The following is a 23,315-nucleotide window of genomic DNA, read 5'->3' on the forward strand; positions in this document are numbered from 1 at the left end:
ACTCTCACTTTTGCTTCCAGGATAAGTTACAGCAATTGATTACATCAAAGCTTCAACAGAAAAAAATGCCAAGAACTATAGGGTTTTTTTGGGCAGGGACCTAGTTCTTTATTTACAATGTAAAGCACATACTAGGCTTTGGGGTGCTATAATAATTAGCAAAAGATGAACTAAATAGGTACTTCAGTAAAAGATCGACTAGAAAATGGGGAAGCAAAGGAGTGGAGGTCTGATTATAAACCAAAGTAGAGTTGAGCAGCAATCACTCACAGGACCCCAGTCATAACTCCTTCAAGGAGCTTCCTGTCTGACCGTCACAAAAGAACTGGAAGGTGGAGGCAGCTAGTAATGTGCAACTGATCAGGAAAGTGCAGGTGCAGTCCTGGTGATCTGATCTCCACTACACAGAGGACCGACGTGGTCTAGGAAAAGAAAAATCCTGGGGTCTGTCTCTTGGATCAGAAGGGCAAGAGTTTCCACCCTGAATGGAGTCTGAAGCACTCTTCTCAGTCCAGATCATCAGACTCAGCCCTCCCACTTCCGTAGGCTTCAGAGCCTGAGCTCCAACCTGAGCCCCAACTTCAAAGTGTTATCTACACAGCTATTTTAGAGTGCCAGTGTGAACTCCGCTAGCCTGAGTCTGTCGACCAGGGCTAGAAGGCTTGCTGCCGCAGGTTGTGTAGAGGATAGATAGGCCCAGGGTCAGGTAAAAACTCCCCCACCACCTACCCCCCCCCCTTTTTTTTTTAATTACCACAAAGAATCAGGAGCAGAAACTAAAGCTTCTATTCTGACTGAATAGATGATTGTCCAAAGTGAAAGAGCTTTTGTGATACTGTTCAGGATAATGTTTCTTTTCACTAGGTCTTGAGAGGGGAAACCAGGAAAGTTAGTGGATTGGGATTTTTTAAATCTTTGAAGAAGCCCTTGTTTGAAATGGTAGTGGCTCAGGTTTTAAAGATGTTCTTGAGTCTCTTAGGGAAGATGATCCTGGGTCAACAGGATTTGTCTATGGAGAAGGTCTATCTGAGACAGCCCTTTGGGGTGCGGTAGGAGAATGTCCTAACCCCAATGGCATGAAAGTAAGACTGATTTCCGAATGACTGGAAATTCCAACTGTAGCAAAATGAATGAAGCTCCCCTAGCATTTCTAGATAGATTTAGTTAGATCTAAGACTAACATATCTTTCAAAATTTTTCTAGTCTCAAAATAATTCACCCTCAAAAGGGAGTCTGAAGAGGGTTTCGCTTGGAAGAGGTGAATCAAAACCTGCAGTCACACATTTACGTGTGCTATGGTGTTAGAGAAGACAGACCTGCCAGAGAACTGATGTCGTAAGAACTGCAGATACAGCCTAATATCCTCCTGACAGAAGAAAGCTTTTTCTTAGCATCACTCTTTCCAGTTGCGATAGGATTTTTTTTTAAGATTGATTGAAAGGGCCATATGAGTTGACAACAAATGCTACTTCAGCATATATAGTAATGGAGGAGTATTCAAGGCTCCTCTTAAAAACTCTTTCAATCTTGCAGTCCACGAAGTATTGTGAGGATACTGCTTTATCTAATGGGGATGAGATCTTGGGTAAAATTTTCAAAAGAGCCAACATAATTTAGAACCCTAAATCCCACTGCCTCTCAATGGTCTTAGGCTCCTAAATCATTTAAGTGCTTTTGAAAAAATTTACAGTTTAGCATAAGAGCCAGTCAAAGCTGAAGTTCAAGAAGGGTGAATCAATTTTGATGACATGAGCAACAGATTCCCATGAAAGGGGAAAATGTCAATGGAAGGGAATAAATAAAAACAATGGACTTTGTAAAAGTGACACCTTTTAAAGAAAGAAAGCAAAAAACTTTTAAAATGAATTTGTGCTGGCTGTGTCACTAAAAGTGGAGTTCACTGCTTCTACAAGGCAAAGAGACCATCATCAGAAAAACAGAAAAAACATCCCGTGTAAGTTACTTGAGCTTTTTAAAGAGAGAGTTACATTGGATCAATAATTTCTTCTCAAAAACTGTTACCACAATAAGCACCTCAAGTTTAATGTAAAACCCTGACTTCTTGAAGGAGTCTCTTTGATCAAACTGAATTGAGAATCTCACAAAGACAGACAATAGGAAGAGTTTTACAGAGATAGATAATGCATGATGTTATGTATCTTAAATGCTCGATATCTTTGGAAGGTACCTCATGAAGAGGTGATCTAGAGGAGTTGGAATACATTTTACAACCATCAGGCTTAACATGGTCCTTTCAGTCAGCAGGGAACTAATTCTACTATGTTAGGTTTAGCCTTCCCAGTAAGATTGTATTTTCCCAGGATCTTAGATACCCAGTGTGTCCAAACATAAAACTTAATACTGTTTAGAGAAATTTATTTTCACTGGCCAATTATGCTGTTGGCATCTGAAAAAAACAAACAAACAAAAAAAAAACCACTGGGACATTGAGTTTCACTTCAAATACTAAAAAAAAAAAATGCCAGAGGAATCCATTTATACACCTGGACTTCCGCAAACGGAGTTTTACTGTTAGTCAATCTTCACATCAATATTCAGAATTACCATTTACTGAAAGCAAAAATGATTAGATGAAGAACTGTAACAGTGCAGCATTTGCAAAATCAAAAGAACAGATTTTGGTAAACAAATTATACAAGCTTTTCCCAGTTAGGAACTCAAACCATGCAAAGACTACGTTCCCCAGCTCACCCAACTTCTTCAGATTACATATTTGTCATGAGATGGAGACCATGACCTTCCCAAGGTGAAAGAAAGCCAAGATGCTCAAAATCTTATTAAAACATGAAATTAGTTACCTTTCAAAGTTTCCAGTAAGTTTTTGGCCACAAACCAACAGATGGCTTCAAAGAAAGGGAATTTGAAAAGATCTGGGGTTTTTAGCCTTTTCTCCATTTCATAACACCTAAACAAATATTTTAGAAAGATTACTACATGGGTACATTTTAGAATTAATCAATGCAATATCCAACTTGTACAATGTTCAGAAAAATAAAACCAACAGGTCATGATAAACAAAACAAATCAAGTTCCACGTAGCCAAACCCCAACACCACCACATTCGGATAAGACTGAACTATGATCTTATCCGATCTCTGACTATCAAGTCTGACTACTGCACTTGCAAAAATAAAAGTTGGACTTAATAAAACTAGGATACAAACCCAATGTATAATCTTTTAACAGATGGAATTTAATTGAGATTCCACTGTAATAAATAAAACAGTAGGTTTAGAAGACAGCTCCACATCTTGGACAACAATTAATATAGCTGTCCTGACATCAATCCTGACCGAAGGTTGCTCCTTCCATCTCAGAATTTCACACCTGAGCGACCAGTTTTAGCATCTCTCTTTTTTGTACTAATCTCCAAAGTAGAGCTTGTTTGATTTTAGGATGGAATTAAATTTGTGCAGAACATTCATTGGAGACTATGTTGTTCTTGTTGAAGTGAAATAGATCAAAGTCTGCTTCTGGCACAAACTAAAAAAGGCAGCAATGTCCATTACCAGACCCGGTCTCCATTTAATCCCATGTAACAAGCATGATGAAAACTATCTATTAAATAGAAGGATGCCCGCTTGTGGAGGAAATGGTATAGTCAAAACAGACAGATGAAACTAACCTGAGCTGCATGCCAATATTGAGGTTGTGCAAAAAGTTTCCTCCAAAAGCCATACAGTCCTGAGATGTGAGCACAGCATGAATCCAGCCTGAATTGACAAAAACATGAAACTTAATATGCATCTACACTACAAAATGTTGTACCTGGGTTTGGGAACAAAAATACCAGATGTGTGTGTATACAAGGCCAGAGAGTGACAATTTGCATTTCAGCAAAATACAAGTTATCAATCTGAAACCTAAGTTTTGTTTTTTTGTTTTTTTAAGTTAATAGTAGTTACAGAAGTTACACCTATCCAAAGCCTTTTATGGTTTTAAAACCACATTCCTATTAAAAAAAACAAAACATTCTCTCTCCCTCTTCCCACCCCATTTGCTATGTGAAAAACCCACAAACCCGAGGAAATTGACTTTCATGAAACAGACTATACACAAAGTAATCACAAGAAAAAATAATTTCTTGTTAAACTTTCAGTTCATTGTAATCTTAGGTGTTACTCGTAACAAACAAAATACTTTTGTCTCAACGTTTTATCTAACAAGGAATTATAGCCCTATTTAAGTTATTCAGAAAAGAATAGTGGAAGTACTTCCACTAATTATCCTAAACCATAGCCATTATATAATAGCCCAATGAAACTATGATCAAATTAAAACCAAGACTAATAATCACTCTTACACTACTAATTTGTCATGCAATTGGAAGATTGTGCTCATAATACCACAATTTAATATGATGAGTACAGGCCAATAATATTGTACATCTCTACCTAGCTACTACTGAAGCTCAAATAACTTCAAATATGCACACAAAAGTATATATCTATTGGCTTCTTATTTAAAAGTGGATGTAGTTTAAGTTTGCCTTCAACAGCTTTAATTCAGGTAAATAGCATACACTCATTTTCCTCTTCCCAAACCATTCAATTCTATAGATGTATATTACTGGTAGAATCAATTCAGCAAAGTTCAGTCAACTATTCCCAGACCTGCTGCTAAATATTAGGCAAACCATTTAATCTCCCCAAGTACTTATCTGTGAGCAACTTCTAATTTCAGGCTTTGAAGTTCTTATCTGTTATTTGCTCCTTGTGCAAGAATTGTTTCTTGAACTATGTTTCAGTGATGACCTAGAGCATACCCATTAAACACTACTTGTCCAAATGCAAGATTAAATTTGAATTGCAACTCCATTTGTGAACATATTTTGGAGGCCACCTAACAATCACAGGAAATGTCCATTTGTACCTGGACAGAGAATGGCCAAAATGTTGCAGGTCCTTAGAAATATTAGAAGTGACTGGACACCACATAAGAGGAAACATGTTTTAAATGTTTTGCTACAGAAATAGTTGGCAAATCTCTATCCATGCTGGAAAGTTATCAAACTCTAATCTTGTTTTTTTCTCCTTAAACATTACTACTATGGATCAAGCAACAAAAACCCAAGTCAATTTCTTAAGAAATTTTCCAACTAGTTAAACATTTTAAAGGACTGATATTTTGCTCTGTTTGGGTATCAATTCCAAGTATTTTTAAGACAGACAATCTCTTCCTCAAACTTTAGGCTATTTCTAAAAATGATAATTTAATGCATATCTTTTGATATCCTGAATTTGCTGGTGATACAATACAAGTACACAAACTGCTTGGAGGTGGGGGGCAGGGGGGAAGGAGGTAAAATCTTACCTGTAGGAACAAATAAGGTATGTCCTTGTTTCACCACACATTTATAACATTTGTCTACCTTATCCCCAAAATACACTTCACTCTGGGTGACAGAGGAACTCCAAGATTCATAGAGAGCCAGATTTTCATCAGTAGGTTTGATCAAGTAGAAGATCTTCTCACCCTGTACACAAAAAAATATCCCATATGAGGTATGGTACAATTCTGGAATAGTTTACATAAACAGTATTATTGTCAGGCAAGCCCTGTAATCTAATAGTAATATCCTGTACTTCCATGTGAGTGCCCTAGGTTTTCCAACCCTCTGTCACTCTTTGGTCTACCAGAAGCTAACTGTGTAGTACATTCCACCCTTTGGGGGTTTTGGGACAAGGAAAGTGCCACATTAAGGAACAATTTATTAGTTCTGGTGGAAGTTGTGTCCAGTCATCCTCAGGTACATGGCTGCTGCAATTCAGAAAGCAGTGTGAGCTAATGTTTGAGAAAAGTTCGGTTTGTCATTTCATTCATTTTCTAATACAAAATGCTCAGGATAGCATCCACCTATCTGCTAGAAAGCGCAGAGATGGGCATTTTCATCTAGGGGGTCAACTTGTACAGAGGACTGAACAACAGTGCACAGTCAGTAATCCTCCTCTGCCTCCTTCTCAAACTAACAATTTCATTCAAAATACATGAGGAAATGCCTGAACACAGGTTTCTTTTGTGGCAAGAAGATGTGCACAGGACAAAATCATTTTCAAGCATTCAGGAAGCAAGGACCTTCTTACCCACAGAACATGGTACCAGACTGACGTGCCCCCAAAATCAATATGAAAATCAGTGTAGCTGTCCTGAACTCCCATCAAGCAATATTTCTGAACAAAAGGCTTGGGGAAGACGGAGTCATCTGGCCAGTAGTTTTCCACCCATGAAAGCTTTGTGGCAATGTCAGGGACTTCCACCAATTCAGACATCCTTAAAAAGTAAGTAAATGATGGGTAAGTGCAAGTAATGATGAGAAACATCTTTAAATGTTTACCTTTCCTAAGTCTCTCAAACTGTAAAAATGTTTACTTCTATATGGATTCCATACTGTCCCCAAATCGCAGCACAAAATAGTCTACTCATAGACTTTAAGGTCAGAAGGGACCATTATGATCATCTAGTCTGACCTCCTGCACAACTCAGGCCACAGAATCTCACCCACCCACTCCTGTAACAAACCCCTAACCTATGGGTACGTCTTCACTTACCAGAGGGTCCGGCGGCAGGCAATCGATCCTGGAAGTGCTCGCCGTCGACGCCAGTACTCCAGCTCGGCGAGAGGAGTACGCGGCATCGACGGGGGAGCCTCCCTGCCGCGTCTGGACCTGCGGTAAGTTCAGACTAAGGTACTTCGAATTCAGCTACGTTATTAACGTAGCTGAATTTGCGTACCTTAGTCCGAAGTGGGGGCTTAGTGAAGACCAGGCCTATGTCTGAGTTATTGAAGTCCTCAAATCGTGGTTTAAAGACCTCAAGGTGCAGAGAATCCTACAGCAAGTGACCCATGCCCCACGCTGCAGAGGAAGGCGAAAAACCTCCAGGGCCTCTGCCAATCTGCCCTGGAGGAAAATGCCTTCCTGACCCCAAATATGGCAATCAGTTAAACCCTGAGCATGTGGGCAAGACTCACCAGCCAGCACCCAGGAAAGAATTCTCTGTAGTAACTCAGATCCCACCCCATCTAACATCCCATCACAGACTATTGGGCATATTTACCTGCTAATAATCAAAGATCAATTAATTGCCAAAATTAGGCTATCCCATCATACCATCCCCTCCATAAACTTATCAAGCTTAGTCTTGAAGCCAGATATGTCTTCCCCCCCCCCCCCCCCCCCACTACTCCCCTTGGAAGGCTGTTCCAGAACTTCACTCCTCTAATGGTTAGAAACCTTCGTCTAATTTCAAGTCTAAACTTTCTGATGGCCAGTTTATAGCCATTTGTTCTTGTGTCCACATTGGTACTAAGCTTAAATAATTCCTCTCCCTCCCTGATATTTATCCCTCTGATTTATTTATAAAGAGTAATCATATCTCCCCTCAGCCTTCTTTTGGTTAGGCTAAACAAGCTTTGAGTCTCCTTTCATAAGGCAGGTTTTCCATTCCTCGGAACATCCTACTAGCCCTTCTCTGTACCTGTTCCAGTTTGAATTCATCCTTCTTAAACATGGGAGACCAGAACTGCACACAGTATTCCAGATGAGGTCTCACCAGTGCCTTGTATAATGGTACTAACACCTCCTTATCTTTACTGGAAATACCTCGTCTGATGCATCCCAAGACCGCATTAGCTTTTTTCACGGCCATATCACATTAGCGGCTCATAATCATCCTGTGATCAACCAATACTCCGAGGTCCTTCTCCTCCTGTTACTTCCTACTGATGTGTCCCCAATTTATAACCAAAATTCTTGTTATTAATCTCTAAATACATGACCTTGCACTTTTCACTATTAAATTTCATCCTATTACTCCAGTTTACAAGGTCATCCAGATCTTCCTGTATGATATCCCAGTCCTTCTCTGTATTAGCAACACCTCCGAGCTTTGTGTCATCCGCAAACTTTATTAGCACATTCCCACTTTTTGAGCCAAGATCAGTAATAAAAAGATTAAATAAGATTGGTCCCAAAACCGATCCCTGAGGAACTCCACTAGTAACCTCCTTCCAGCCTGACAGTTCACCTTTCAGTATGACCCGTTGTAGTCTCCCCTTTAACCAGTTCCTTGTCCACCTTTCAATTTTCATATTGATCCCCATCTTTTCCAATTTAGCTAATAATTCTCCATGTGGAACCGTATCAAATGTCTTACTGAAATCGACGTAAATTAGATCCACTGCATTTCCTTTGTCTAAAAAAATCTGTTACCTTCTCAAAGAAAGATCAGGTTGGTTTGGCATGATCTACCTTTTGTAAAACCATGTTGTATTTTGTCCCAATTACCATGGACCTCAATGTCCTTAACTACTTTCTCCTTCAAAATTTTTTCCAAGACCTTGCATACTACAGATGTCAAACTAACAGGCCTATAGTTACTCGGATCACTTCCCCCCCCCCCTTCTTAAAAATAGGAACTATGTTAGCAATTCTCCAGTCATACGGTACAACCCCCGAGTTTAAAGATTCATTAAAAAGGTCTTGCTAATGGTCTTGCAATTTCATGTGCCAGTTCCTTTAATATTCTTGGATGAAGATTATCTGCGGCTCCCGATTTAGTCCCATTAAGCTGTTCGAGTTTGGCTTCTACCTCGGATGTGGTAATATCTACCTCCATATCCTCATTCCCATTTGTCATCCTACCATTATCCCTAAGATCCTCATTAGCCTCATTAAAGACGGAGGCAAAGTATTTGTTTAGATATTGGGCCATGCCTAGACTATCCTTAACCTCCACTCCATCCTCGGGTTTAGCGGTCCCACTTCTTTCTTTATTTTCTTCTTATTTATATGGCTATAGAACCTTTTACTATTGGTTTTAATTCCCTTTGCAAGGTCCAACTCTACATGGCTTTTGGCCTCACTTTATCCCTACATGTTTTGACCTCAATAAGGTAGCTTTCCTTGCTGATCCCTCCCATCTTCCACTCCTTGTAGGCTTTCTGCTTTTTCTTAATCACCTCTCTTAGATGCTTGCTCATCCAGCTCGGTCTACAACTCCTGCCTATGAATTTTTTCCCCTTTTTTGGGATGCAGGCTTCTGATAGTTTCTGCAACTTTGACTTGAAGTAATTCCAGGCCTCCTCCGCCTTTAGATCCACAAGTTCTTCAGTCCAATCCACTTCCCTAACTAATTTCCTTAATTCTTTAAAGTTAGCCCTTTTTAAATCAAAAACCCTAGTCCCAGATCTATTTTTGTTTATCCTTCCATCTAGTTTGAACTGAATTAGTTCATGATCACTCGAACCAAGGTTGTCCCCCACAACCATTTCTTCTATGAAGTCCTCACTACTCACCAAAACCATATCTAAAATGGCATCCCCTCTTGTTGGTTCTTCAGCTACTTGGTGAAGGAATCCATCAGCTATCGCATCCAGGAAAATCTGAGCCCTATTATTATTATTACTAGCACTTGTCCTCCAGTCTATATCTGGGAAGTTAAAGTCTCCCATGATCACACAATTCCCATTAGTATTTCCTTCATTAAAAACATTAAAGAGGTCTCCATCCATATCCAAATCAGATCCTGGCGGTCTGTAGCATACCCCAAGCACTATCTTAGGGGAGGCTCTAGTAGCTTTCTTTCCCAATGTGATTTTTGCCCAGACAGACTCGGCCTTATCCATTCCATCACTTCTTATTTCTTTACAATCTACCTCATCACTGATATACAATGCTACTCCACCATCTTTGCCTTTATTTCTATCGTTCCTAAACAGCACATACCCTTCAGTACCTGTACTCCAGTCATGACTACTATGCCACTATGTTTCTGTTATCCCTATAATATCTGGTTTCACTTCCTGCACCAGTAACTCTAGTTCCTCCATTTTGTTACCTAGGCTCCTCGCATTCGTGTACAAACATCTTAATTTTTGCCGTTTGGCTTCACTGACATTCTTTACCCAATTAGGCACAGACATTCTACCACCAGTATTACCTATTAGACTGGTATCTACACTACCCTTCCTCCTTATGTCCATTCTCATACCCACGGCTGTATCCTTTCTTACTTCATTTTCTTCCCTCTCAATGTTAAATTCCAGCGTGGAGATTACCTGGACATCTCCCAACCATCTCCCCCAAATTCTTAGTTTAAAGCTCTCTTAATCAGTTGTGCCAGCCTCCATCCTAGACGTCTATTTCCCTCCTTACTCAGGTGAATTCCAACCCGAGAGAACAGTCTTCTGTCCATGAATGCTTCCCAATGGCCATATATCCCAAAGCCCCCCTTATAGCACCACTGCCTGAGCCATCTGTTGAAACCATGTCATTTATTTTAGAGTACTATTTACTTATACTTCTACATTTACTCTTTGTTTTAGCAAAATCTACTTTCTACTTCAAAGGAGTCCAAGTCAAGTTGTCTCAAAGTCATTTACTCACTTTGTGTCTGAAAACTCCAGACTGATCACATTTAATACTTTTGGTCGATCAGGATTCATGAAATACTTAATATAATTATGAAGCTTCATTTTACTGTCTGCCTGCCTTGCCACATCAATTACATCTATCACTTTGTCGCCACCTGTAAAAATAAGAAAAAATTAACTTTTTAACAAGACATGTTTAATATTTTCTGCAAGATATGACAATCCATTTGTACGCAAATGAACTCCACTACCCCACCCTCCCCAAAACAAAGAGGGACAAGAGTAACCCAAGATCTTATCTAGATATGATTTGTTACTGTTATTTAAGAATATAACTGAACCTAATCTAAAAATAAAATAAGTCACCACTTCTGTGGTTAACCAAAAGGAAAAGGAGGAACCTAACATGACTAACTGGTTCATATGCTTGGTTTTGTGGCTTCTGTCACCGAAAGGAAGAGAGGTAGGAGGAAGTTATCAAGAATACATTTATTTGTATATATTTCTATAGTAGTCATCACCACAGTATCTGAGCACTTAACTCAATGTCTACTATAAATTTTCTACAAGCAATAATGAAGCTGATCCAGCAAAGGTTTAAGCATATGAATAACTAATCCCACTGGACTTCTTGCATGCTTAAAGATACGCACATGCTTAATTCTCTGCAGGATTTGGTCCTATGTCTATGGATTTTCTTCTGGAGTATTTGTAGTGATATCTTGTGGACCCTTAGAGGGGACATTGTACTTATCTCTGACAAGTGGGTGGCATCGTTGCAGGGGGCCTGCCAGATTATCTTGGCTGGATCCATGAGTGCCTCGTTTATGGGGAGCGCAATCTTCGATGAGGTTGATGTTTGTAAAATGTCTAACAGCTTGTGTTGAGACTCTGCAACCTCTTCCAAGGGTATCTTGAGTGAGTAAGCAATCCTTTTAAATAGCTCCTGGAACTGTCTGAAGTCATCAGCTATTGGGGGGTGGAGGAGGCATAATGGCTTCGTCCAGAGAGGATGAAGAGATATTGGTCGGTAGGGTGACTTCCTGATCAAAAGTCTCTTCAGAGGGTACACCTACTGAGGATTGGGAGCATCTCAGTCTCTCCCTATGAGTGCTAGAAGTCCTAGAATAGTGTTGCCTGTACGCAGCCTATGGATCCCAATAAGGCCACTGCAGTGGGAATGGTATTAGTGGTGGCGGCATCCATGGATGTCCATATCACCAATGCGTGTTAACCCTGGGGTGATATGTGGGTTGTTCCCGTGGACCAGGTCTGGTGATTGCCTGAATGGATGAGAAGTAAAGGTCCCCTTCCTCCTTATCCTCCTCCTCACTGGAGAAAGGAGGGGCCTATCTGGATGGGGGTGTAGATTGGCACTGTATCAAGAATGCTGGGGTAATATCAGTACCAAGAAGGGGAGATTCTGGTGTTGCAGAAATTGGAAGGTCCTTGTGGAAAAAGAATTGTTGAGGTACCACAAGCATCGGTACAGAGGACGTTTTTGTTGGTGCCGCTGAAGTTGTAGCGGTTGTCGGTACTGATCTGGCTGTGCTATGCACTAGGTGACTGGTACAACACGCAGCAGACTACAGCAATGCTAAGCTGCCCAATGCCACACATTTAAGCGGCTCCATCAGTACCATGGAGGAGGTGGTAAGCTTCTCTTTGCCACTCCTCTCAGAGACCATCCCCTTAGGGTCTTTGGCTTTCGTGGTACCAGCAGTATTGGAGGATCCCGCCCACTCGGAGGGGCTCAACAGCACTGTGGTCGGTACCAAGAGTGTTGAATGAGCCAGTTTTTTCTTCCTTTTTAGCTGGTTCCCTGGTAGGGGAGGTTGTTGCCTGCTTTTTGTCCACCTTTTTAGAGTACTTCCTTTTTGAAGGTGGTGGGGAATGTCTGCCGGAGGCTGTCACTGGGATTGGCGAAGACTGGCGTCCAGGGTGCAAAGCGGTCTGGGGGTCAGAAGCCAGGTGCAGTGACTTTTCCATCAGGATAAGTTTCAACTTAAGTCCCCTGATTTTCTGGTGCGAGCCTTGAGGTTGTGGCAATGGGGGCACTTCTGAGGTACGTGTGTCTCGCCCAGACATTGGACACACTGAGAATGCCCAACACTGACCGGAATTGCCTCCTAGTAAGAAAGGCATTGTTTAAATCCCAGGGATCCGGGCATGCCCCTGTCAGTAGCCTTCCCCCAAGTGAAGAAGGTTAAAAGTACACTAAGGATGAAAGAAAATAAATGATGAGAGAGGAGGGTAGCTATAGTTAACTAACTCTACAAACACTAACTCTCAGAGATAAACGTGAAGCAAGCAAAGAGGTACTACCATGAACAGCTCAAGGACAGATGAAAAGAAATTGAGGCTGGTTTGGTCGCATAGCGCTATGTAGCCGCCAGGAGTGGCACAAGACGGGGAGAGCACATGTGTGACCCAAATGGGCACTGCCACTGAAATTCTCCGATCACAGGTGCAGACACACACATTCACCTGAAGTGAAGCACACACACAGACACTCCTTGAAAAAGAACCAGGGAAACTGATGTGCCAAACTGAGTGTGTGGAAGTGTGTGTGGGGTAGAGGGATAGCCCCGGTACAGCCAGACTTCCAAAATAAAGTCACAGAATTGTTGAAATGCCAACTATTCTTCCGAGCAACCATGAGCAATCAACAAGGGGACTGAGTAATCAGTATATGGTCAGGTCGTTCAGTATACTGCACATAGTGTATTCTAATGGAGTCTTAAAACACTGATAAGCACAAAAGTCCTGTTTGTAGTGCATTTCAATATGCTACCAAAAGAACACAAGAGATGATGCAAGGCACACAGAAAACTCTTAGCTGTAGAATATTATGCAGCACATTCCACACTGCAGCTGGCTCAGTCTCACTGAAATACATATTCAGGTGGTCCTGAGGTGGTTAGAGACTGCCCAGCAAGCCTGACGGAAGACTAAATGCTCCTGCTGAAGCTATGGTGCTCCCTGAACTTCTCCCCCACTCCTCCAAGGAGCAGAAAAAAAGCTTATAAAGGGAAGGATCAGATAGACTGAGGAGCCAACAGTTTACAGATATAAGAGGTGAGGAGGGAGGAAACTGATCTGACCCTGAGCTTTCAGTCTCCTCCTGTTCCCTCATCCGCCAACTGTGAATATTTCTGCCCTGCAGCTACCTCCCTCCCTCCTCACCTATCTGAAACCTACTGTCTGCTCCTCTCCTTCCCTCTCAGGCTGCTTTGCTCCTGGGAGGGGAAGGGGCAGAGAGGAGCAGGGGGTTCCAGAGATGCAGCAGCTGGGAGTCCCTGGACTCAAGCAGCAGCTATAACCTCCATGTATTAACAGTGTAGGTGGGGAGATGGTATTTTGGAGCAGCTGGGAAGGTAGCATCCCGCTTTCCCTAAATTCACCCCCACCCCCGCAGCCACATAAGAAGCCCAGGCAAGGACCTTCTCCCCAATACCCCAGGGACACCCTCTCATATGCAAAAGCTTTGTTGTGCAATGCACCATCAGCAACCGATGATTGGTAAATGTAAAACCCTTTGAAAGATGTTCTCACTGTGCGAGAAACCATTTTTAAAATCTGTAACAAAGCCCCCCATCCCCATCATTAGAGTACAGATTGCAAAACTAGCTTATCTGATTCACAGTGTAAGAAAACATCCTCAAAAAACATTACAACCTGTTGCTTATGGTGTGTTGCAGAACAAAATACAGCTGTTCAACATTTTAGTCATCACACATTTTGATAGCTTGTGCCACAAGTTGCCAGGTGTGAATGTTGAGAGCTATGGGCATACAATTGTCACATGCATACCCATACACAAAACCCAAATTGGTAGGTCTAATTTACCCTTGCCAACCTTCTGGTAAGAACTGTTCAATTTAGATTAGGCATATAGTATCCTTTAATTGTTGTAACCATGCAAATATTTATTGTATTTAATTCACTCTACACTGAAGCATTCACACATATTCCAGGAAGTCCCTTACCTACATAGCGTTCCACATCCAAAACGGAGAAAGTAGGGGGAGGGAGTCTGAGCCCAAGACCTTCTAATTTAGGAACCATAATAGGGACATCAAACCCATGTTTCTCCAGGTATCTTTGTGTCAGCTGGCTGCCATGCATTTTCAAAATGATTTCATCAGCACTGTGAGGGGGGAGGAGGAAACAAAATATTAGCACTGAAAAAAAAGAAAAAAAAAAAAAAAAAAAAAGTAAACCTGTTTGAAAGAGAAATTAACAAAAGCTTTGTTAGGTTTCAAGAAAACATCTTATTAGAGTTATATAGCTAATATAAATCAAATTAAAATAAGTGGATACAATTGTATTAAATTAAGCACTCAAGGTAAAGGGAAGCCTGCTACTTACATTTAATGAAACTAAAAGACAACGAATTTAAAACCAAATCAAGGAAGTACACGTTTATAAGGTATAATTAATCTGGGGAACTCTGCTATAAAATGTCATTGAAGCCAAGAGTTTAGGAGGATTCAAAAAAGTCACTTATATGGATAAGGACAACATATTGATATATTAGAATAAAAAGCATTTTCTTTTAAAAGGGATACAAGTCATCTTGCTTTAGAGAGTAAGCCAATTCTTAACTGCTGGAATAAGTAAGAAATTTATTTTATGACCAGGTTATTACATAACTGTGCACCAAGGGATCTCCTTCACCTTCTTCTGAGCCATCTGGGACTAGATAAACCACTGTTCCGATGTTTGTGGTCTACATTAGAGAGAGAAAATGGGAAGTGATTTCTGAGTCTCTTGTTTCCTGGACCAGACAGGCTGAAAATGCTGAAGAGGCAACACACCTAACAATATGGGTTGGTAGTGATAGACTTCATAAGAAATTACATCCATGTGTAGTAATTTGATTGATGGATGCTAAACAAGGTGCCTTGAAGGCAAATATATGGATATGAAACGCTGGATGAAAAAAATTAGATCTCAGACATGTAAGAAGGGTTTTTTTTTGTGATGGTGGTGTTTTTGTGAAGGCAAGTTAGCAAGACTTTTTAGACATGATCGATACCCAAGGTTTCCCCCCTTTTTATGATTTGACTTCTAAGCAAGTTTCCATACCTTGGGAACGAGCGAGCCCGCAGTTGTTTAACAAAAGTCCGTGTTCCAGCTTGGACTGGTTTGGAACCATCATCAAACTCTGTGTAGTCATGTCTGTGCCAGTTCCTCCTCCTCTTCACTAGATTTTTTTAAAAAAGGATTAAACTGAAAATTAGTCAGTGTTGATGGCATGGGTGAGACTGGCTGATGTTCCACCAGTGAACCAACCACGTTAATTAGACTGACAGTTTATTTTTAATTCAGTTGACTTCATCTGTTGCATAAAACAGAGTCGTCTTTAAAATATTTAAAATACGATGGTAATAACAAAATATTAATCCTTTGCATTTCTATAGCTCCTTCCATCTGGGAATCTCAAAGCAGTGTATGAATAATGATTTAAGATTCAATACTCCTGTCATAAGGGAATACAAACACTGACAGCCTGAAACTTGCCCAGAAAACTAAAGAGGAAGCCTACAGCAGAGCCAGAAATAGAACTTGAGGTTTCCTAATGCTCAGTCCTATATTTTAATCACAAGATCATCCTACATCTTCAAGATGAGCTAAATTATTACTATTTATATTACCATAGACCAATACATCCCAATAATCCTGAGTGGGGTTTCTGATATGCTAGCAGTTGTATTAACATATGAAAATCTAGTCTTTGGCTATTATTAAAATGACTTATTTTTGGTTACTCCACCTTCATCCACTCATCCTATCCTTCACCCCATTTGTTTGCCCCATCCACTGTTTACATCTTGTCTTTTAGTTTGTAAGCTCTTTTGAGTAGGGACTGTTATTTATTATGTTTGTACAGTGCCTAGCACAAGGGGTCCAGACCGGACTGAAACCTTTAGGTGCAACTTCAACATACAATCAAGCTCCAGGTGGAGGATTTTATATTAATAAAAACAAAAGGATAAATAGGTGTTCCTTTATGGTTTTGGGCATTGACTTTGGTTCTCTTCTATTAGCTACATGGTATATTCATACAAAGGCTTTAGACTTCTAGAGCTAAACACAAATGTAAAATTAGAAGTCCTCATACAAATTGCTTTGCCAGTTGCACCATTACAAATCACGGATATGTTACTGAAAATATTACACAAAGTCACAAAGGAATTATATGCAGTCTCCCACATCACTTTTTTTGTTTGGTTTTAAGAGAATTGAAAAAAATGACAAATTTACTTAATCTTAAAAGCTTCCCCGTTTAACATAAAATGATTGAATATCACCTTTCCTCAAACCCATTTAATCCTTTCACGAATTACTCTTAATTGCTATCAACCACTTGTCACCGTAATTCAGACAGAAGGACTATGGCTTCTTTTAGAAGCAACAAATGTTCAACCATGAATTTGATGGCAAAGAATGCTGAACACTTTATTAGCACTTTCTACCAACACAATGAATACTGTGATTCTCTTGCACTCAGCTTCTATCATTTCAGTGGCTGCAAACTCCAAATAAATTCCCAACCAGGTGCGTCTAAAAAGGATCATACCACATCAGCTTGGAATGAACTTCGGCTGAGTTTAGCCCTAGTTTCTCACTACCTTTTTATTGATCTGCAATGTACCAGTTACCAACTGAGGGAAGTTGAACAAAAAACTTAAAACTCAGGCTATGCTTATTTTATTCTGATTAATTCTAAAACAAAAACTATGCCGAATTGTGATCAGTAGTATTTGATAGCTGCTAATAAAGACAGATGCCCCCAAGGTATATACTGAGATCAAGTGTGTAATGTAATAATTACTACTCTAGTATTGATCAGGAATTGGTTACATCTGCTGAAAATGAAAGAGCTCGGGTTACTAGCCTGCTCACTCAAATGGGGTCTCAAAAATTGAGACAAAAAAGCCTGGCTAACAAAATCTGGCATCTAAACAGTTTTATTAATATGATAATATTATTAGATCTTCATTCAACACAAAATGAATTAGCCAAATAGTCCATAATTCCAAATATTAAATAAAATTTAGGATGAGCTCTTGTAAAAAGTTCATATTGCACCAAAGACTGCAATAAAACCTAGCAAGTCTGAACACACTATTAAAAAAAAAAATCTGCCTTTATTTTAATAAGCTCTAGAATTTTTTGCTGCTGGTTTTTCAGAAACACCAGCTGCAGTCCAGCACTGATTGACAGCTAATTAATCTATTTGCATCTCCCAGTCGTTATACATGACAGGTAATTATTCCTAATGATGTATTGTTTTCTGTAGAGGCAACAAACTGTGCCCTTTAAAAGTCACTTAGGAAAATAAATTTGCTCAATTAAACATGTGACGTTTATAGTGACTTGCTAACCTGATAATCAGTGTTGTAGAGCTAGTTTAATGAGTAGACTATTCAAATATTCAGTAGTACTTCATGAATAATGAAGCCAAGTTTTAATTAGCTTCCCAAATCTACTTCCTCAATCATAAATAATATTTGAATAATGCAGAGTACTAGCCACTAATTTGATGATTTGCAACATACAGCACTTCCACCAAAATCATCTGTGATGTAATAATATACTGCAATGGAAGAACGCAGTAGTTGCATAATATATTTATTTTTACAGTGCAGTACTGATGTTTACAATCAGTTTTTAACATCTGAGAGCTAGGAATTAATTTTATTTCAGTTAATTCTTTTTCACCAGTTGGTACTTAGGGAGGAGGTACATCATGCTTCCTTGAGCAGGAGAGAATATTCAAGAATACAAAACAGTATGAAAAGTACCTTTCTATTTAAACTGTCAAATTATTTTCTATATTTGGCAAAATCCAGTAAGACACACTAGAACAATACACAAGCAGATAAGAAAATAAGTACAATAACTTTATTGTTTAAAAAAACAAATTATTTGATTTTTGTGATTTAGAATGGACATGTCATGTAAAAAACTTGAACTCTAAGAAGTGGAAGGAAAAAATATTTGTCCCCTCACCAATGCAAACAAGAAAAGCCCTGCCACAATTATAACACTAAAAATGGATTAAGGAAATCCATTGGAGCAGCAGGGATGTTTTAGGAAAAGGAGTGACAGAGAATGGGCCAGAAGTTCATTTTAAGATAGTACAGGATAAAGCATTATTTAAATTTTAATTAAGATTTTTACATTCTGCACGCCAGGCCAGTAACCACTTCTTACTCACTTATGTAAACACACCTTTACTATTCCTACCTGCCCCCCCCGACCCTTGCCTATTGTCTCAGAAAAATCACTATCTAGATTTTAGGCAGGGACTGTCAGTATTATTTGTTTGGTTTGTACAATGGGGATTTAATCCTGTTTGGGGACTTTAAGTGCCACCACAACAGAAACACGCTGGACCTATGGGATTTGAAAGAGGTTGAAACAAGATGAAAAGCAGTGTTGCCAACATGCACGAGTGTTTTTCTTGGGAGCTCCTGATCCTACAGTCAATTGACTACATGAGAGCCTCAGCTTTAAAAGTCCTGTGGCACCTTATAGATTAACAGATGTATTGGAGCATGAGCTTTCGTGGGTGAATACCCGCTTCGTTGGATGCATCCGATGAAGTGGGTATTCACCCACGAAAGCTCATGCTCCAATAAGTCTGTTAGTCTATAAGGTGCCACAGGACTCTTTGCTGCTTTTACAGATCCAGACTAACACGGCTACCCCTCTGATACCCAGCTTTAAAAAACGTGCTAGCCCTCATGATTAGGGAGAGAAGCTTGAAAAACATAACTCAAGTGTAACCTAAAGGCTTCAAAACCAGTAGGCAAAGAATAAGAACCCACAATTTATTAGTAATTTTTAAAATACCACTATTTTTAAGCTACTCATGATTACTCATTTTTTAATGCTTCGAGTTGGCAATAGCGCAACCCTCAACCAAAACACATTTGCAGTGATCACCATGTCTACACAGTAGGAGTAGGAATATGATATGGTGGCCCACATTTTCAAAAACATGTAAAGCTGACATGTGGATACTCAAACTGCATACCCATAGGATACCGTGCATTGTCAAGTCAGGAGCGCACACTTGGGCTGAAGTGTGAAAAATAAATGGAGTCATTTTCTGATATTAGTACATTTGATCTTTACATCTTTAAACTACACAGCAGAGTTCCTTTAGGTACTGAAGTCTGCCTTTATTAGCATAGCGGATTCTTTGGTGAGTCGGAAGTCAGCCTTAATTGACATTTGATAATATGGAGTTTGCACTTTTTATATCTTTAGTCTTACAAGTTAAATTGTTATGAACAATCTTTTAATGATTAGGTGGGAAAATATCCATAACATATATACTCCCTAGAACTGCAATACAACTTCCTTTTAATCTGAACATAATTATGTTTAAGCTTCTTTCAAAACAATTTTGGAAAAACATATTTCAAGTAATAGGGATTATTATTATTATAAGTGCCATGCAAATGCCTGTCCTCACTTTCTGGTGACACTGTAAATAAGAAGAGGGCAGCATTATCTCCTTTAAATGTAAACAAAAACTTGTTTGTCTTAGCGATTGGCTGAACAAGAAGTAGGACTGAGTGGACTTGGAGATATGGATGCTGCAGTAGTCCATCTCAAATGGATATAACCATGCATATTCCTGAAGAAAAAAGTGTAGATCAGAGATGAGTGTGGTGAAGGCACAAGAAACAGCTGCTGCTGAGTTTAGTTCCTTAAGTCTAGATGATCCGGGACTGTGGACTCACTTGAGCAGTAGCATGAGGGACTTCCTTGTACTGCATGGGCCACAGAAAGTGAAAAACTTCATGTTCCCCAAAGACAATGAAAATAGAAGTTTCCATCCATTGCTGGCAGGAAATCCCCAATGGTGACAAAGTGGAAAGACCATGGCTTATGTATTCAAAAACCCACAATGCTGCACACTGTTTTTGTTGCCAACTCTTCCAGTCTAATGTTCCAGCCACATTGGGTTCTACAGGAACAAAGGACTGGAAAAATCTGGCATGCCATGAGAAGGCAGCAAATCAGCAGAGAGTATTCCATATGTGGAAAGAGCTTGAGATGAGACTAAGGTTAAAGGCCACCACAGATGATCAGCATCAAGAGAAGATTGCATCAGAGACTCTTCACTTGCAAAATGTTCTGAAAAGGCTCATTGCCATTATGAGAATGCTTGCTACCCAAAACCTAGCACTGCGTGGCACTTCAGATCAGCTGTATGTGCCAAACAATGGAAACTTCCTTAAAATTGTGGAGCTGATGGCTGAGTTTGATGCTGTACTCCAGGAGCATCTAAGAAGAGTCACCACCCAAGAAATGTACACACACCACTAACTTGGAAAAACAATTCAAAATGAGATCACACAGTTATTGGCAACAAAAGTCAAACAGAAGATTGTGGCTGATCTGAAGTCAGCAAGATATTACTCTGTTATTCTGGACTGCACACCTGACATCAGCCATACGGAACAAATGACTTCAATGGTGTGTTTCGTAACAACAACAGAACCTAGTGAAAAAGTCCCTGCAATAATGACTGTGAGAGCATTTTCTAGAATTTATTGACATTGATGGTACTACGGGAGCTGATATGACAAATGTGCTTCTTAAAAAGCTAGAAGATACGGGAATTGCAATAGCTGAGATGAGAGGTCATGGCTACGATAATGGTGCAAACATGAGAGGAAAGAACAGGAGTGCAGACATGGATCCGAGAGTTAAACCCTCGAGCTTTTTTTGTCCCGTGCAGTTCTCATTCATTGAACTTGGTGGTCAGTGATGCAGCATCAGCTTCTAGCGAAGCTGCTGAATTTTTTAATGTAATTCAAAGCATTTATGTATTCTTCTCTGTATCAACTCATCGATAGCAAATTTTGAAGCAACATCTGGGAACATCTCTCTGACACTGAAACCACTGAGTGCCACATGATGGGAAAGTCGAGTGGAGGCGATAAAGCCTATCAAACACCAAATTGGGAAGATAAATGATGCCATAGTTGCCTTTATGGAGGATAATGCTATGACAGGAACTGTTCGTGGGAGAACAGTGGCAGAGGGAAATGGAATCACCAGAAAAATACATAACTTCAAATTTCTGTGTGGCTTAGTGTTGTGGCATGACATACTGTTTGAAATAAATGTTGTAAGCAAGAGACTCCAAGGTGTTGACCTTGATATATCTGGAGCAATGGAACAACTGGACAAAGCAAAGTCATACCTACAGTCTTACCGGTCAGATGAGGGCTTTAAAAATGTTCTGAAGAGTGCACAGAAGTTGGCAGAGGAACTTCACACAGAAGCTATTTTCCCACCCATTCAAGAATACAAGAGTCACCAAAGACGACGACATTTTGATTACGAGGCACTTGATAATCCCGTAAGAGACCCCAAACAATTCAAAGTTGAATTCTTTAACCAGGTGCTAGATTGTGCAATACAGTCAGTTGAAGAACGTTTCATAGAGCTCAAGGAACACAGCAGTATATTTGGGATGTTGTATGATATTCCAAAACTCCTCACTATACCTGAAGACCTACACCAGCAATGCAGGGCACTAGAGACCGTGTTGACACATGATGACATGTGTGATATTGATGCGAATGATTTAGGTGATTAACTGAAAGCCCTTTCAAGATACATTTCAGCAGGATCAACTCCAAAGGCTGTTCTGGAATATATGTGCACAAATAAGATGACCACCCTCTTTCCAAACGCTTTTGTTACTCTGCGCATACTTCTAACTCTTCCTGAAACAGTTGCCAATGGAGAACGCAGCTTCTCCAAGCTGAAGTTAATAAAAACACATCTACGCTCCACAATGACACAGGAGAGGCTGGTCGGCCTTGCAACCAGAGCATGAGCTGGCCTAGACCGTGGACCTTCAGGAAGCAGTTCAAATCTTTGCAACCAAGAAGGCACGGAAAGCACCACTTTGATTATTCAAACAGATAAAAATGCCAGTGTTTACTGTGCAGACAAGGAAAAGTTACATTTGTTGTTCAGGTGACTGAAAGTTAAGTGTTACTTAACATTTTTGAACAAGGCATTTTAAGTTGTTCATTCTCCTTTATTGGGGTAGGTAGCAGAGCAATACCATGAGAGGAGTAAAACAGGAAGAAGACAGAATTGAGACCTTTCAAAGTTTTGGCCCAAGCGAGGGGGCATAGCAGCGTCATTTGAGCTCCCCACTTCAGGTGCCAAAATGTTGTGGGCCAGCCCTGCCTCCTCCTGCCCATAGAGTCAGTACAGCAATGGATGAGCAGCCTGCTTCTTCTGTCTGCCACCCTTTGCTGTGTTGTGTGTGGTGAGAAGTGCTGCAAGACCTTGCTCTTGTAGTTGAGTCCCACTGGGTTGAGGCTGGATTGCAGGACTCTAAGAAGAAGGCTGTCCAGGACTGTTACTACCATTTAGGTCAACTAGACGGTTGCCTAGGGTGCCAAGATTTGGGGGCGCCAAAAAGTGGCGCCCCCAATTTTTTTTTTTACATCGTTCCAGCGGCCGCTGCGCTGAGAGGGAGAGGGAGTCTGAGACACTAGCAGGCAGCTCAGGGGTTCCCGGCTGCCGGCGACGCGCGGACACGGGAACCCCTGGGCTGCCTGCCGGCGGCTCAGACTCCCTCTCCCTCCCAGCGCAGCGGCCGCTCCATCCCATGCGATTCTTCTCATTGCCGGCAGGGGGGCCGGCGGCTGGGCAGAGCTCTGCAGCTCTGCTTAGCACACGTGGCACAAGCCCGGCGATGGGCGCAACAGCAGGGCTTCTAGAGGAAAGGGGCGGCTGCCTCCTGGCTCAGCCTCCACAGTCAGCCCCAGCGGGAGGCACGGAGAAGAAGAGAGTCTCAGGCGGCAGTCTGGTGGAGCGGAGGAAGAAAGAGGACCCTGACGCCCGTGCCTTGGGCAAAGTA

At 40.6% G+C, this 23,315-nt stretch overlaps 1 protein-coding gene across 1 annotated transcript in view; it reads right to left on the reverse strand.

Annotated features, from left to right (window-relative positions):
- The window catches only part of KDM7A (lysine demethylase 7A), a 98,548-nt gene that overhangs the window by 39,938 nt on the left and 35,295 nt on the right, over positions 1-23,315 (reverse strand). The window contains 7 exon segments of the mRNA XM_054033738.1: positions 2,820-2,926; positions 3,647-3,734; positions 5,335-5,497; positions 6,105-6,291; positions 10,407-10,548; positions 14,383-14,543; positions 15,485-15,602. Coding sequence (XP_053889713.1) covers positions 2,820-2,926; positions 3,647-3,734; positions 5,335-5,497; positions 6,105-6,291; positions 10,407-10,548; positions 14,383-14,543; positions 15,485-15,602 — 966 coding nt within the window.

This window comes from Malaclemys terrapin, chromosome 1, assembly GCF_027887155.1.
Source record: "Malaclemys terrapin pileata isolate rMalTer1 chromosome 1, rMalTer1.hap1, whole genome shotgun sequence".
Lineage (NCBI taxonomy): Eukaryota > Metazoa > Chordata > Testudines > Emydidae > Malaclemys > Malaclemys terrapin.